The 14718-nt window shown below is 42.4% G+C and overlaps 2 protein-coding genes across 6 annotated transcripts in view; one reads left to right on the plus strand and one right to left on the minus strand.

The window, feature by feature from the left end:
* Positions 1–14718, minus strand: part of LOC135216120 (trithorax group protein osa-like) — a 596580-nt gene that overhangs the window by 495085 nt on the left and 86777 nt on the right. The gene's annotated exons all lie outside the window — the stretch shown is intronic.
* The window catches only part of LOC135216204 (uncharacterized), a 32674-nt gene continuing 20790 nt past the window's right edge, over positions 2835–14718 (plus strand). The window contains exons 1-2 of the mRNA XM_064251341.1: positions 2835–3045; positions 5373–5521. Coding sequence (XP_064107411.1) covers positions 2835–3045; positions 5373–5521 — 360 coding nt within the window. The remainder of the gene's footprint in view (positions 3046–5372; positions 5522–14718) is intronic.

The following is a 14718-nucleotide window of genomic DNA, read 5'->3' on the forward strand; positions in this document are numbered from 1 at the left end:
TTGATACTAACCAACTTCCCCTTGATTTGAGAAGGCAAGAACTAGGATTAAGGTACATGGCTAGGATTAAAAGTGCTCCCAAAAATCCCTCTTTCCAGGTGCTGAGGGAAGCAGACTCACGGGTCTTTTCTGGTATAAGAGCCTCTAGACCATTCCAAGTTAGACTAAATGAAGATGTTAGGGGTAATAATCTTAAATCCCAGAAAGTCATGGAAGTAAAACATCCTGTGTATCCTCCATGGCTTATTCCAGAAGCATCCGTGTGCAAAAAAGCTTTTAACAAAAAAGACTGTCCTGAGGAAGAGATTAGGGGAAAATTCTTGGAGCACGAAACTGTCCATACTAATGTGACAAAAATATATACGGATGGATCAAAGTCGGGTAGTGGTGTTGGCTGTGCAGTTATCCTTGGTGATACAGCATATACAGCTAAACTACCTGACTTTGCATCCATATTCACAGCAGAATTAACAGCCATAGTCTCTGCCTTGGATATAGTTGTTCAAAGTAGCGACACTAATTTTGTCATTTACTCGGATTCGAAAAGCACTTTAGAAGCTATTAAAAAATTCAATAGCTTCCATCCGTTAGTTCAAAAAGTTCAGGAATCGCTCCTCCATTTGTATTATTTGCGTAAATCTGTCTCTTTCTGTTGGGTCCCTTCATATGTGGGGATTTGCGGAAACGATGGCAGATAGGGAAGCGAAAGCTGCTAGTGTCTCCTCAGAAACAGCCTTTAGTAAAGTGCCTCATACAGATCTAAAAGGTCCTTTTAGGTCTTATATTTAAGCAAATGGCAAGAAAGATGGACTTCTCATCTTGCCAATAATAGAAAGTACAGAAATATTAGAAATAATATATTGCCGTGGCCTTCGTCTTTCCAGTCTGATAGGCGAACAGAAATAGTTTTAAGCAGACTGAGGATTGGGCACACTTATTTGACCCATCAGTTTATTTTAGAAGGGGGCAGCCTCCCAGAGTGTGCTTGCTGGTGGCGAGATGCTAACAGTGGAGCACATTCTGGTTGCTTGCCCCAGATATTTTAACCAGAGAGAGAGATATCTTAGGGTAAATCCCTTTGTGATATTTTGGGAGATGAAGCAGATATTTCTGCTCTCATCTCCTTTTTAAAGTCTATAAATTTTTAATAACATTTAATTATTTTTAGCTATCACATCATAGATATATATATATTTATTTATTAAGCATTTTCTTCATTTATTTCTTCATTAATTCATTCATTTCTCATATGGTAATTTTATTATATGAACCATTTTTCTTCATACACTTATTAAAACTCATTCATAATGTAATTTATTTAATCTCCATTACGGCGCTGAATGGCTTCTTTGGCCCCAGTGCCTGGGCTTTTGCCCTAAAACTCATACCATCCATCCATCCATCAGTACCAGCTGGCTCTCCGAGATGCACGGTCGGTTGCGTCTCTCTCCCCTGCAATGATTGACTGCCGAACCGTATCTCTGCCCAACAATCACGGACTTAGGTCTCTGATTAACGGGGATTCTCGCATACATGAATGACCATCTACTGCTGTGATGCTCGGTTTCATCGCCTTCAACATTGCGAGAAATTTTCAACAGGGATATCTCTTGGACTCTAATTTTTTCTGTTTACCGCACTGTAGCAGAAGTCTGTGCTAGTCTACCGCTGGATCGCACTGCGATAATGCGGAATGTCTTCAAAAATATCTCGTATTCGTAGGTGTGCAATTGTTCATTGTTCACCCCGAATTAACAGATGTATTGAAAGACATCGCCTATTCCCCGGCCTGACAGCTCTGCTTCCAAATGTTCAACCCATGAGAAGCAGTTCTGCAGGCAGTACTTCCCGGGAGTTTTTCATTACTGAAAAATGCCCCGCTTACATAGCAATTACGATTTCTCACCAGACAGCAATGAAATAGCAGTTAGCGTTTTCAGTCATTGGTAAGCACAGGTTCAGAATCTTGAGAATCTCTCTCGATTTGGCTGTGGAGAAGTAGGTTGCATTCTCTGTCCTCCGTCTTCTAGGCCACATAGTGTTGTTTCTCCTTAGCTGAGATTCAACTACTATGAGAATGTCTTGCCATCAGGAACCTCTGGTCTCTAGAAGGCAATTGACTTTCACCTGTTGAGCACATGCTTTAACAGAATCGTCACCTGGCCTCCGGCATCGGTGACAAATAAATATATGTTTTTGATGGTCTCTCGGCTTAACCCTTCAAAGGCGAAGGTCACGTGACTTGCTCGGATACTTGGACAACTTACCTCCATACCAACGCAGTCAGTCGGCAGCTGTCAGAGCGGCCGAGTCAGTTACGAACTACGGGGTAGACTTTGTTTGAGTGTACCAAGAGCTTCGCTGCGGACACCTTCCCGAGTCTGGAAGGGGTAAAAGTAGCTGAGTTGGTGGTTTTCCCCACTCAGAATGAACAAGGGCTTGTCTCTTTTAAAAGCCGAATCCGCACCTAGTGTTGTCCTCAGAGTCGGGATGGGGAGCAACACTAGGAGCGAAAGAAGTGTCAAGCACCTGGAAGGGGGACCAGGTGAACTGGCACATCAACAAGGAGTTGAATACAGTTTTCCTGGCCCTGAGGAGTTTCGAACCAGAAGTCAGAGGCTCGGTGGTCCAGGTCAACTCGGACAACAACACGGCTCTGGCATATTTAAGGAAACAGGGAGGGACTCATTACGTCTCCCTGTACGTAACAGCAAGAGACCTGTTGCTGTAGGCAGAGGATAGAGAGAAATTACACTTCTCACCAGATTTCTTCAGGGAGAGAAGAACGTAAGGGCGGACCTGCTGAGCAGGAGAGATCAAGTCCTCCCTACAGAATGGACTCTCCATCAAGACGTTTGCCAGATGTTGTGGAGCCTTTGGGGGCAGACCACACAGACCTTTTTTGCCATGAATTAGAACAAGAGACTGGACAACTTTTGCTCCTCCATTTCGGATCTGAGAACAATAACGGTAGACGCACTCCTTCTAGACTGGACAGGGATAAGACGGCTACGCGTGTTTCCCCCACTCAAGATTTTGGAGGAAGTATTGAGAAAGTTCATCCCCTCAGCAGTAACGAAACTAACTCTGGTCGCTCCCCTTTTGGCCCGTTCAGAAATGGTTCACAGAGGTACTGGAATGGACAGTTAACTTCCCCAGATCTCTTCCACTCAGGAGAGATCTGCTCAGACAACCCCACTGTGACAGGTTTCACTAAAACCTCCCTGCTCTCTGCCTGACTACCTTCAGACTATCGAGAGATTTGTCAGAGCAAGAGGCTTTTCGCGCAAGGCTGCTAGCGCGATCGCCAGAGCCCGCAGGTCATCAACCTTGCGAGTCTACCAGTCGAAGTGGGAAGTGTTTCGGAGATGGTGCAGGACGAAGAAGCTATCCTCATCCAATACCCCTGTGACCATAATTGCTGACTTCCTTCTCTTTTGTAAGAGAAGAATGCAGCTTAGCTGTCTCTACGATTAAAGGTTATTGTAGCATACTATCCGCGGTGTTCAGGAACAGGGACCTGAATATCACGGAGGATAAGATCTGCATAATCTTATCAGATCTTTTGAGACGACTAAGAAGTAGTACTCTAGACCGCCTAGTTGGAACTTAGATGTGGTTCTCAAGTTCCTAGTATCGAACAAGTTCGAACCCCCTCAACAAGCATCCTTCAGGGACCTGACTAGAAAGTCTGTTTTCTTTTAGCGCTGGCGACTGCTAGAAGAGTTAGCAAAGCTTCAGGCTCTGGATGCTAGAGTAGGGTTTAAAGGAGAGTCGCCAAATCTGCTCTTTTAAAACTAGTTCTTAGCGAAGAGCGAGAATCCCTTTTTTAAACCCTGGCCTTGAAGTTTTGTGGTCAAAGGGCTCTCACCCTTAGTGGGAAGAGAGATAGAGAGATCTCTGTGCCCTGTCAGGACCCTTAAAATTCTACCTGGAAAGAAGTAAAACGAAGATTAAGGTCAACCTAAAGAGTCTCTGGTGTTCTGTCAGAGATCACAGAAGACCCATTTGTAAGAACGCTCTGGTGTTCTTTATGAGGAACGTCATAACAGGCGCATGCGACGTGCGATGATGAACAGTTTAAACTCCTTAGAGTTAAAGCACATGAAGTAAGAGCCATTGCATATATAACATACCACTTGAAGAACTATTGGGAGAAAATGCCCCGCTTCAAACATAGTAAATTACCTCAAAGAAATAAACCTGCTTTATATGATACCACGTTTTCTTATAGTATCATAAGTTATAAACAGTAAGCGCTGAATGGCCTTTGCTGCCCCAGTGCTTGGTGTTACACCTAAAATTTATAAAACCAACCAACCAACCTGCGTTTCAGAAGAATATGTCGCTGAACAATATTGTAGCCTCTACATCGTGGAGATGCAACTCGGTGTTTGCTTCTCTCTACTTGAGAGACGTGAGAGTGACTTACGATAAGTGCTTCTCGTTGGGGCCCTTCATATCTGCAGTTTCAGTGCTGGGACAGGGAGCTGAGACTAATCCTTGTTAGTTTAGTTTAATTTTTAATTTGGTGTTACGTTTTTATATTTGTTTGAAAGAGGGTTAAGTGGTAACCCCTTTCAATTGTTAGCTCTAACACGGGTTAGAGTTGGTCAGGTGGTCGGGATTGGTTTTGTGCTGCTTGTATTTTGATACCTAAAGCTCTGTCATGTAAGAGGACGAGTCCCCATTGATATGATACAGGTTAAGGCTCTGTCATGTAAGTGGGTCAGCCCCCATTGACACGATCCAATAGAAGGCTCTGTCAAGTAAGTGGGCAGCCCCCATTGACACGATCCAGAAGGGCTATCAGTCACAGGTCTCATCCTCGCTGAAGCTCTTGAGGCAAGCAGACTCATAGACAGTATCCTTGAAGTCTTCTGCCCATTCAGGTAGGAACCAAGGTTTTTTCTTTATAACCTACAACATATGTTGTTTTCCTGTTTTGTTATATATAGTATTTAGCTGTCTCTTACCCTCCACCAAGGGTGCCAATCAGCTAAGTAGTATATATCTGCCAGGGAAGTTGCATGTACAAAAATGATATTGTTATGATACAATAAAGTTTTGTACATACTTACCCGGCAGATATATACGATTAATGGCCCGCTCAGCCTCCCCTCAGGAGACAGGTGGAAGAGAAAATCTGATTAGGAAATGGGAATGGTTCCTAGTCCCGCCACCCAGCGACGGGAGGGTAGATCACCTGACCTACCTGTAGCGTGTGCCGCGAAATTTGAAATTCTGTCAGGACGTCGGAGATTATAGCTAAGTATATATCTGCCAGGTAAATATGTACAAAACTTTATTGTATCATAACAATATCATATTACTTTGATAATTTTGTGGTATATTTAATTTATTATCTGTAGATATACTTGTTGTGTTAGTCATGCAAAAACTCTCATATCTATTTGCCAGATTGGAAGAGGAGCTGATAGGAGATGATTTAGATTATGAATATGATCTAGATGAAGAGGAAGAGGAGGCCCTCTTAGCTGGTGAAGTTTCTTCTCATGGGGTAAGATGTGCACATGTTTATTTATAATATATAATATATAATAATATATATATATATAATATATATATTATATATATATATATATAATATATATATATATATATATAATATATATATATATATATATATATATATATATATTATATATATATATATATATGTATATCAGCAATAGAAGAGTTCCGTGGAAATCGGAGACGAATAATAAATATTAAAACCAGGGCTGAATGAAGAGCATCTTTATTTGCAACTAGTTTCGGAGATTTACTTTCCTCCGTCATCGGGCAATCTATAATGAAATATTATTTACAATTAAAATCAATGACGTAATATAAGTTACATTAAAACAAAGCAAAATAAGATAAAATTACATAATTACTTTAAGTTACATTAAAATTAACGAAGCAAAATAAGATATAAAATTACACAATTACAAGACATAATAACCTAAACTCGCAGCAAAATCTTAAAATATAGAGAAATACATTGTTTGTTGTCAAAGAGAGCAGAAAAAATCTAAAAATCTAAAAACACAGCAATTCAACAGACCTTTCATTATTACAAAGAGAGGGTTTATCTCTTATGGTATATAGAGACTCAACCACTCCGAGCTCCATTGCGTTGGTTCTGCAAGTAAGGACTGAAAAGGAATCTACATTGATAGGATGGTCAACACTCTGAAGAACATGTAAATTGCCTAATTCGTTCCAAGCCCAATAAAAGCACCCCAGTAAATTATATTTCCAGGCTTACAACACATGTTCTAGGGTTACGACGCCAATCCGACGGAAGAAATATGACTCCAAAAAGGCTAAATACTGTACATACTTGAGTAATATTCAACTGCATGTAATGTTCAACCCCATTTTTACTGCATATATTAGGACTTTAGCATATGTCCCATAGCAATAAGTCTAGCCTATGTTAGCAGTTGCTACTGTAGCCTAGTCTATGATTCTGACATCTAAAACTAAGAAGCTAAAAGCTTAGAATATGCCAATAAAATGCATAGAATATGCCAATAAAATATATAAAAAATTGGTATGCACTCATTTCAAATTATTATTAATTAATCATTAACTATAATACACAAACAAACAAAATAAGCTTCCAACCTTTTGTTTACATCCAGCACTATGAGTACCGAACGATCACGAAGCAACCACTTTTACGTAGCACACAGTTTAGTAATCATAAATTTGTTCATGCAACCTTACCTGTCAGATATATATATAGCTGATAATTCCGATGACCGACAGAATTTAAAACTTACGACACGCGTAGTGGGAGTCAGATGGTTAGTACCCATTCCGCTGCTGGGAGGCGGGTATCAGGAACCATTCCCATTTTCTATTCATAATTTTTCTGTCGCCGGTGTTGTGAACATCTGTTTACAGCACCTCCGTCTGGATTTGGAAATCTTTTGGTGGCTACTTTGAGTTAATCCCTTTTGGTTCTTTTTTTGGATTCAATTGACTTGGATCGGTGCTAGACACACGTTATTAGTGGATTGATTTGATTTTGGTTTGGAATTCTCTTGGATAATATGTCAGGGTCTAGTACAGCTAGCGCTAGATTTTGCTCTAGGACTGATTGTAGAGGTAGGCTACTGAAAGCTTCAGTAGACCCACATACGGTATGTAAGAGTTGCAGGGAGCATGAATGTGTGTATGAAAGCCGTTGCAAGGAGTGCGAAAGATTAACAGATTCTGAGTGGAAGGAGTATGAGACCTATCTTAGGAAACTTGAAAAGGATAGGTTAAGGAGGTCTTCCTCCAGGAGTGTTTCAGGTGTGCAAGAAATTAATGTTTCTCCTGTTAACCCTCCTTCTGTTAATGCTCCTAACCCTGTAGTGTTGCCTCCGGGCCCTGAAGCAGTGTCAGTAGAGAGTAATACTTTGTCCTTAATTTTGGAGTCGATTCGAAATTTAGAATCGAAAGTGTTGGCTCTTGAGAGCAAAAGTGATGTGCAGCAGAGAACTAAAGCTTGCAGAGGTTCGTCTGACAATTTGTGTGTTCAGTGAGGAAGCCTGATCTTCCTGTGTCGAAAAACGCACTAGCGTTCTTCATCAGAAATACGATTAAAGTAGCTCATGATAAGTGCAGTGATAGTGATTTGAAGCTTCTGAAAGTGAAAGCTCACGAGGTGAGAGCTATTGCTACTTCGGTAGCTTTTCACAAAAATATGGCACTCAAAGATATTTTGAATGAAGCCACATTTTGGAGAAGCAATTCGGTGTTCGCTTCACACTACCTGCGGGAGGTGAAAGTGACATACGAAAATTGCTTCTCCCTCGGACCATACATTGCTGCAGACACTGTTTTGGGGCAGGAGGTAACACTCATCCTATCCTTTAGGGATTAGGGGGGTTTTTAACTTGTGTTTTATGGTTGTGGGGTGACCGCCTGGGGCGGGTCTCCCTTCCATTAGCTTAGTTAAGTGGGATTCCTTGGTAAACTAAGCCAGGTGGTTGTATTTTTGTCTCGTTGCCCTCATTAGTATGGTCCATGGTCTAGTCACGTCGATGTCTCGCCCCTGTTGACAGATCATCTGGAGTGCACCAGCTTCATAGGTCTCTACCTTGCTGGCAACTCTAGTAGCACAAGCAGACTTTCGTGGCAGTAATCACGAAGCCAGCTATGCTAACAGGTAAGGAACCAAGGTATCAAATATCTGCATATATGTGTTTCCTAAATCCTCTATTCTGTCTCTCCCACCACCAAAGGTGGGATTCAGCTATATATATATCTGACAGGTAAGTTGCATGAACAAAATGATATTGTAATGATACAATTAAGTTTGTTCATACTTACCTGGCAGATATATAATAATTAATTACCCCCAGAATTACACCTCCCCTCAGGAGACAGTGGAATAAAAATTATGAATGACCTTAAATCTGTCAGATTTGCTGGCTTCGGGAACTCTGATATAGCTCGAACCTTCTCCTTATCAGCTGCAATTCCATCTTCAGATAATGTGTATCCACAAAATGATACAGCAGGGCTAGCAATGATAAACTTTTCTGCATTTAAAGTACAGTAATACCTTGTGTTACGAATTTAATCCGTTCCAGAACCTGCTTCGTAACCTAAATGGATTTTCCATAAGAATGTTATAAAAAGCAATAATGCGTTCCACCCAACCATGAATGACCATACTTTTCCATTTATTTTTATCACTAAGGTTGAAAATTCGTGTAGGAATTGCATAAAATTATAAAATTGAAGAATGAAATTAAATATAAACACTAGATTTAATATGCATGCACAGTAAAACCTGAACTTTACCTTTGGCGAGTGCGGGAGAAGGGGAAGGGTGAGGAGGAGAGGGTTAGGGCTTTGGGGGGGGGGGGGGGGGGGGGAATCTCCCTCCGTTGAACACTTCTGGAAGACTTTCTGGTTCTTTCTCTAGAGAGCACCGTTCACCACAATCACTAATTTTACGCTTACGCGACACTGTGTCGTCTTTCACAATTTTGAAAAAATATTTTTCTATGGAGGCTTGCTTTTGCCTGTTCTTTAAAATTTTATAGAAATGACCCAACCCATTATCGATAACAAATTTGTTGCACTCTTACGAGCCTTTTCGCAAATGATGCTCTCACTTACGGAATCTCCTGCCAGCTGCTTCTCGTTTATTCAAACCATGAGAAAATTTCAACATCGTCGAGAATATAAGGCCGTTGTTTCGTCAATACTGTGACACCTTTTGATGCTTTACTGGCTTTAATTTCTTCCTTTTTCTTCAAAATAGTGCAGATCGTTGATTGTGACCGCTTGAAGAATGCTGCAATGTCTTTCACGCGCTCGCCTTTATCATGCATTTGGATAATTTCCTTCTTCATTACGACTGTAATCATCTCCTTCTTTCTTATGCTTTCCTTCTTGCTGCTTGCCTTCGTCATCTTGGGAGCCATTGTCTTTAGTATTTGGGTAATAGTAATGTATAAGCACTATCACGGAAACACAACACGTGCGCAAATCACTAAGCAAATTTGAGAGCGTATCACGGACAGATGCGTTCAATAAACCGCCAGCAAGATAGTGAAAGAGTTATGGTTTAAAAATGGTCAAGGGATGCGTGGGAGGAAGTCACGTGACCCTCATTAAGTTTTGGCCGAAAAAAATGCGTTCGCAGATCCCACGCTTATCTGATGTCCGATGTAAACAAAGCAGGCGTTAAGTTTTGGCCGAAAAAAATGGGTTCGCAGATCCCACGCTCATCCGATGTCCGATGTAAACAAAGCAGGCGGCCTCCCGTGATGGAAATTCGTGCATTCGTATTCCAAGTAAAATTCGTATTCCAGAATGAGGGCGTCACTTCGTAAGTTAAAAAATTCGTATACTAATCGGTTCGTAACCCAAAGTATTACTGTAATACCATGAGTCCTACAACGTGACAAAACTTTGTTAACCCTGCATAAGTGAGAATAATAATCCCTATCATATACAAGAATGTCATCCACCACCTTAACACAATTTTGGATGCCTTGAAGGGCAACATCACCTCTCCTGCAGTAGGCATCTCCTGAGGCGCTGAATCCCATAGGAGAACGACGATAGCGATACCGACCATAGGGCGTGATGAATGTTGTAAGGGCTTGGTCTTCCTCTGCTAGTGGGATCTCCAATACCCACACAATGCATCCATAGTGGAGAAATACCTGGAAGTAGGATTGAGGCTCCTAATTGCACTAAACGGTGATGGTGAAGGATGGCTGGCCTTTGCACCTGTGAATTTACTTGCTTAAATCTGTGGTGACAACGAACACCACCTGTAGGTTTGGGCACAACCACTAAGGGGTGACACCATGGGGACGGCTGATCCCCAACAGGTTCAATGATACCTTGTGCTACCATTGCCTCTAACTCAGTCTTGACGTCCTCTTGAAAGGCTAGTGGTATTGTCCGTGGAGTGTAGATTGCAAAGGGCTTGGCATCCTCTTTAAGGTGAATACGCATGGGCGGCCCAGTCATTGGCTTAAGTTGTGCTCCTTGATGAAACTGCTCCTTTGTCATTAGCACATCGCTATATTCCTTAAGAAAGTATTGCCTGGCTTCTTCCGGTGACATTGTAGCAGGGGGTGGAGAAACAGATGTAGTTTCAGATGCTATAACTTGGCTGGCTGGCACCTGACTGGTTCCTGCTGAAGTCCTGCTCAGTTTCCTCTCTTGCATTTGACGCGGGAAGTCCCAGGGAATGATCCTTAGGTGTCGGAGGGCATCATAACACAGTAGGGGTGTTTGGGAGAAAACTAAGGACGTCAATATACCCCTTGTATGATATATTACCATATGTCATCATGGCCTCCATTGATCTCAATACTTTACCTTCCATGGGTGATCCATCAGCGTTGGAGAACTGCAATTCAGGGGGAGGCCGCAATTCCTCGATACCGATGCCCAGTGCTTGTAGATGCTGCACTCCAAACACAGTGGTATCTGCACCGGTATCAGGGATAACGTTGATCTTCCCTGATTTACCGCCATATGCAACATGTAAATTGATAGGCGGTGAGGGGCAACCTTGAGGGCGTAAAGCGACTGAACGTATAGCTGGAGAAGATGTCTTGACGGTGTTCAATTTATTTTCCTTTAAATCCTTCGACTCCCTAGTTCCCTTTGACTTTTTCTGTGCACAGCAAACATCATAGTGGCCAAATTTATAGCAAACTCGGCACTCCTTAGCCAATGCGGGACATGCAGCAGTGTATGGGAAATGGCCAGTTTTAGCACAGTTCCTGCATTTGTGAGATGCTGCCTTACATGTGTCGCTATGATGCTGTTGACCACAATTCTTGCATCTGCTACTGAAAGAAGGGTTTTTCTCCTGCGAGTAACTTTTCTTAGGTTGTGGCTGCTTAGCAGCAACCTTCTTTTGCTTCTTGTAGTTTGACACAGCACGTACTGAAGTCTGTGGAGCCTTTAGCTCAGTCGTTGTCTTCTTTGCAGCTTCAAAAGCCCTGCAAGTTAGCTTTACTTCCTCAAGTGTTGCTGTAGTTGGCATGCTGATGAGCTTCTTGGTGAGTTCTTCATTCCTTATGCCAACCAAAATGGCGTGTTTCATTTGCGACTCCACGCAGTTAACGCCTTTACACAAATCAACCTCCTCTGAGAGCTGTTGTAACTAACGAAAAAATCCGTTAATGACTCGCCTTCTGCTTGCTTACATTGCGTAAAAGCTAAACGGCGAAGTGCCTCATTCTGCTGACCCTTTATATAAGTTTCAATTTGAGTTTAAAAACACCATCTAAAAGCATAGGTGAGTCTGGCGGAATACCCAACATTGTGTTCTAACAAGCGTCTCATCTCAACACTTAGGCATGCCCTTAGCTGTATTAATTGCTTAGGTTGTGGTAAATTATCCAAATCTACCATAACAGCATAATCATTCCATCTCTGCTTCCATTCTGTGTATTGTCTATAGGTGACATCGTGAGTTAATGGTGGAGGCAAATTTACTGTAACCTTAGGTGCTTGCACAGCTAAATTAGGCCCTTGGAGAACGCTTGCAGATGTAGGTACTGGGGTAGGGGGCCCTATGCCATCAGTTGCTTGAGGTACGGGGTGCCTGGGGCCAGTCATAGCTTCAATTAATGCTTTAAATTCTTCCTGATGCCTGACAGTGTCTTCTTCTTCTTTCTTCATCTTGTTTTCTTCTTTCTTCATCTTTTCTATCCATGTATTCAAACATCTTGCTGATAAAATCCATGGTCGAAGGGGTTGATGAGGGAGACGTAGATCTTGAATGTGTTGGAGATGACGTCATGTCGGCGGTGGTTGAGGAAGATGGGGAAGAAACCTCCAAAGTCTTCGGTCTCTTCCCTTTATCGTGTTTTGGCGGCATAAATAGACAATTCAAACGAAATAAGAGAAAATATCGCTCAGCGCCTTCATGTGTATTGGCGGCATAAATAGAAAATTTCAATCGAAAAAAGATAGTTTTGTACATGCAACTTCCCCTCGGCAGAATATAATATACTTAGCTTATGTCTCTGACGTCCGACAGAAATTCGAATTTCGCGGCACACGCTGCAGGTAGGTCAGGTGATCTACCCCCCTGCCGCTGGGTGGCAGGAATAGGAACCGTTCCCGTTCTAGAACCAGATTTTCTCTGTCGCGGTAGTGTCAACATATGTTGTTGCTACCTCCTGACTTGATTTTCGTTTTTCATCGCCATCGATCTTCTGGGCTGTCTTTTGCAGGGAAGTACTGGGTCTTTGGTTCGGCATACGCTTTTATTAACTTTTTAATGAATTTGGCTTCAAAAATTTCGAAGAATATAGACGTGTAATTACCGAAATTTTCGGTGGACACTCACATAGTTTGCAAGAAAGGGAAATATTAATATTTATTCATTAATATGTGTAATAAGTGTTAGAATTGATTGAGGAAATATACTGACTTCCTACTTTAGGGAGTCAGTAAAGCATGTAACTAGATACGTTTCTTTTAAAAGTTTTTTAGAAACTCGTACTAACGAGCAATTAGAGTATTAACATACTAGTATGTTGCATCCTCATCACCTTCTTACTTCGCAGAAACTTCAAATTCATAATTGCAATTTGAAGACAAGGATTGTGGCTCAAAATGCGAGCTATTGAAAGGTAAGAAGTGATTACTAGTGTTCCCCATTGCAGTGGAGGGTGCGTCTGATCGGCTCTGTCTCGCTCCCAGGCCTAGACCTCTTTCAAGCTCCCAAGCCCAGGGAGAAGGAATGTCGTCGAAAGCCGTAAGGGGGTTTCAGAGAATCCCCACCGGTCAGGCGTCCCCTCGGCAGGTTCTGTAGAGCGTCCCAGACTGCCAAGGATAGCCATTGAAAAGGCATCCTTAAAAAAGTGCGTCTCTTCATCTTACATCCGAAAAGACGAAGAATGTATATGTTTTGATGATCTAGCGCGTTCTCTGAACTAAGAGAACACTGAGCAAGAGCCAGCCAGGAACTTAGGAAGCCGCGTTCCAGCAAGCTAGCGTGAGCCACGTTCCAACAGCCAGCAGCGAGCCGCGTTCCAGAAAACAGACTAGCGCGAGCCGCGTTCCTACAACCAAACGCGAGCCGCGTTCTAGAAAATTTTTCTTGGCGCAAGGCGCCTTCAAAGAGACGAAGCGCCAGCCTGGCGCAAATTGCAACAGAAAAACAGACGGCTAGAGCAAGGAGCCTTATAGTACAGTGGCAATCAGAACGATCCTTCCATTGAACGTTTCCGGGCAAGAGGCTCTTTCTAAAAGGGGTCTAGTAGGCGCTCGGAACTATCAGGGCGCACGGGACCTTCCACACAAGCGAACGTTCCAGGAGCGAGTCTCCTTTCTAGCGTGCGGAACATTCCAGGCGCGCGGAACTATCCAGGCGCTAGGCGCAAGGAGCCAGGCGCCAGAATATTCCAAATCTTCTTAAGAGAGAGAGGTCAGTCGCGAGGCTCCTCTTTGAGTAATGCGGACACACTCCTTCATTCATGCTCTTCCCTCGTTATGAAGAGGCAAGCGCTTTGGGAGTTTTCTTATAAGAATCTCATCGACGTTTGGGTATGATGGCGGATAGGAAATATCTACTTCCTTCCGTAAACCCTACAGACGAACAGGAATTCTGTCTCTTCCGCGATTTATGAGGAAATCACGAAGATTTAAAGAGTTCCTGGATTAACTTCCTTCCTTAAGGAGATATATATACTCTTTCTATCATTCTATTAACGAAAAGAACGAAGACAGTAAAAATTTTTCCTTTATCTGCCTCGGCAGGGAAAGAAGGTAGTAGAGTATCTGCTGTATGAGAATACGATACGGCAAATCACACATACCGTAGTTTCCTTACTTCTTTGTAGAGCAACTCAATTATCAGTATCCTTCCAGGAATTTCCTAGGAAGGACTACGCTTAAAGGGATTGTTAAGACAACACCTACTTAGCTTCTAGATTTATCGAAGTCTTGTTTCGCTTAAATATGCATTAATAAGAACTTCCTGAAGTTCGATAATAATTTTATAAGATTCCTTTATTTAATGGAGTAGCCTGGCAACTCTGGAAGAGATAAGGCCAGACGGCTAACGGAGACTGCTATTGCGCCTTAGAGTCTGACCAACGCAGTAAAATGTAGGTGTCGGTCATGAGTGGTTGGTTACATGTCTCTCTCCTGCGGGATGGAATAACTAACCGTGTCTCTCCCCTAGAATCGCGGTTTTAGCCTCGGATTGAGGGGATA

Source organism: Macrobrachium nipponense, chromosome 6 (assembly GCF_015104395.2).
Source record: "Macrobrachium nipponense isolate FS-2020 chromosome 6, ASM1510439v2, whole genome shotgun sequence".
NCBI classification, from domain to species: domain Eukaryota; kingdom Metazoa; phylum Arthropoda; class Malacostraca; order Decapoda; family Palaemonidae; genus Macrobrachium; species Macrobrachium nipponense.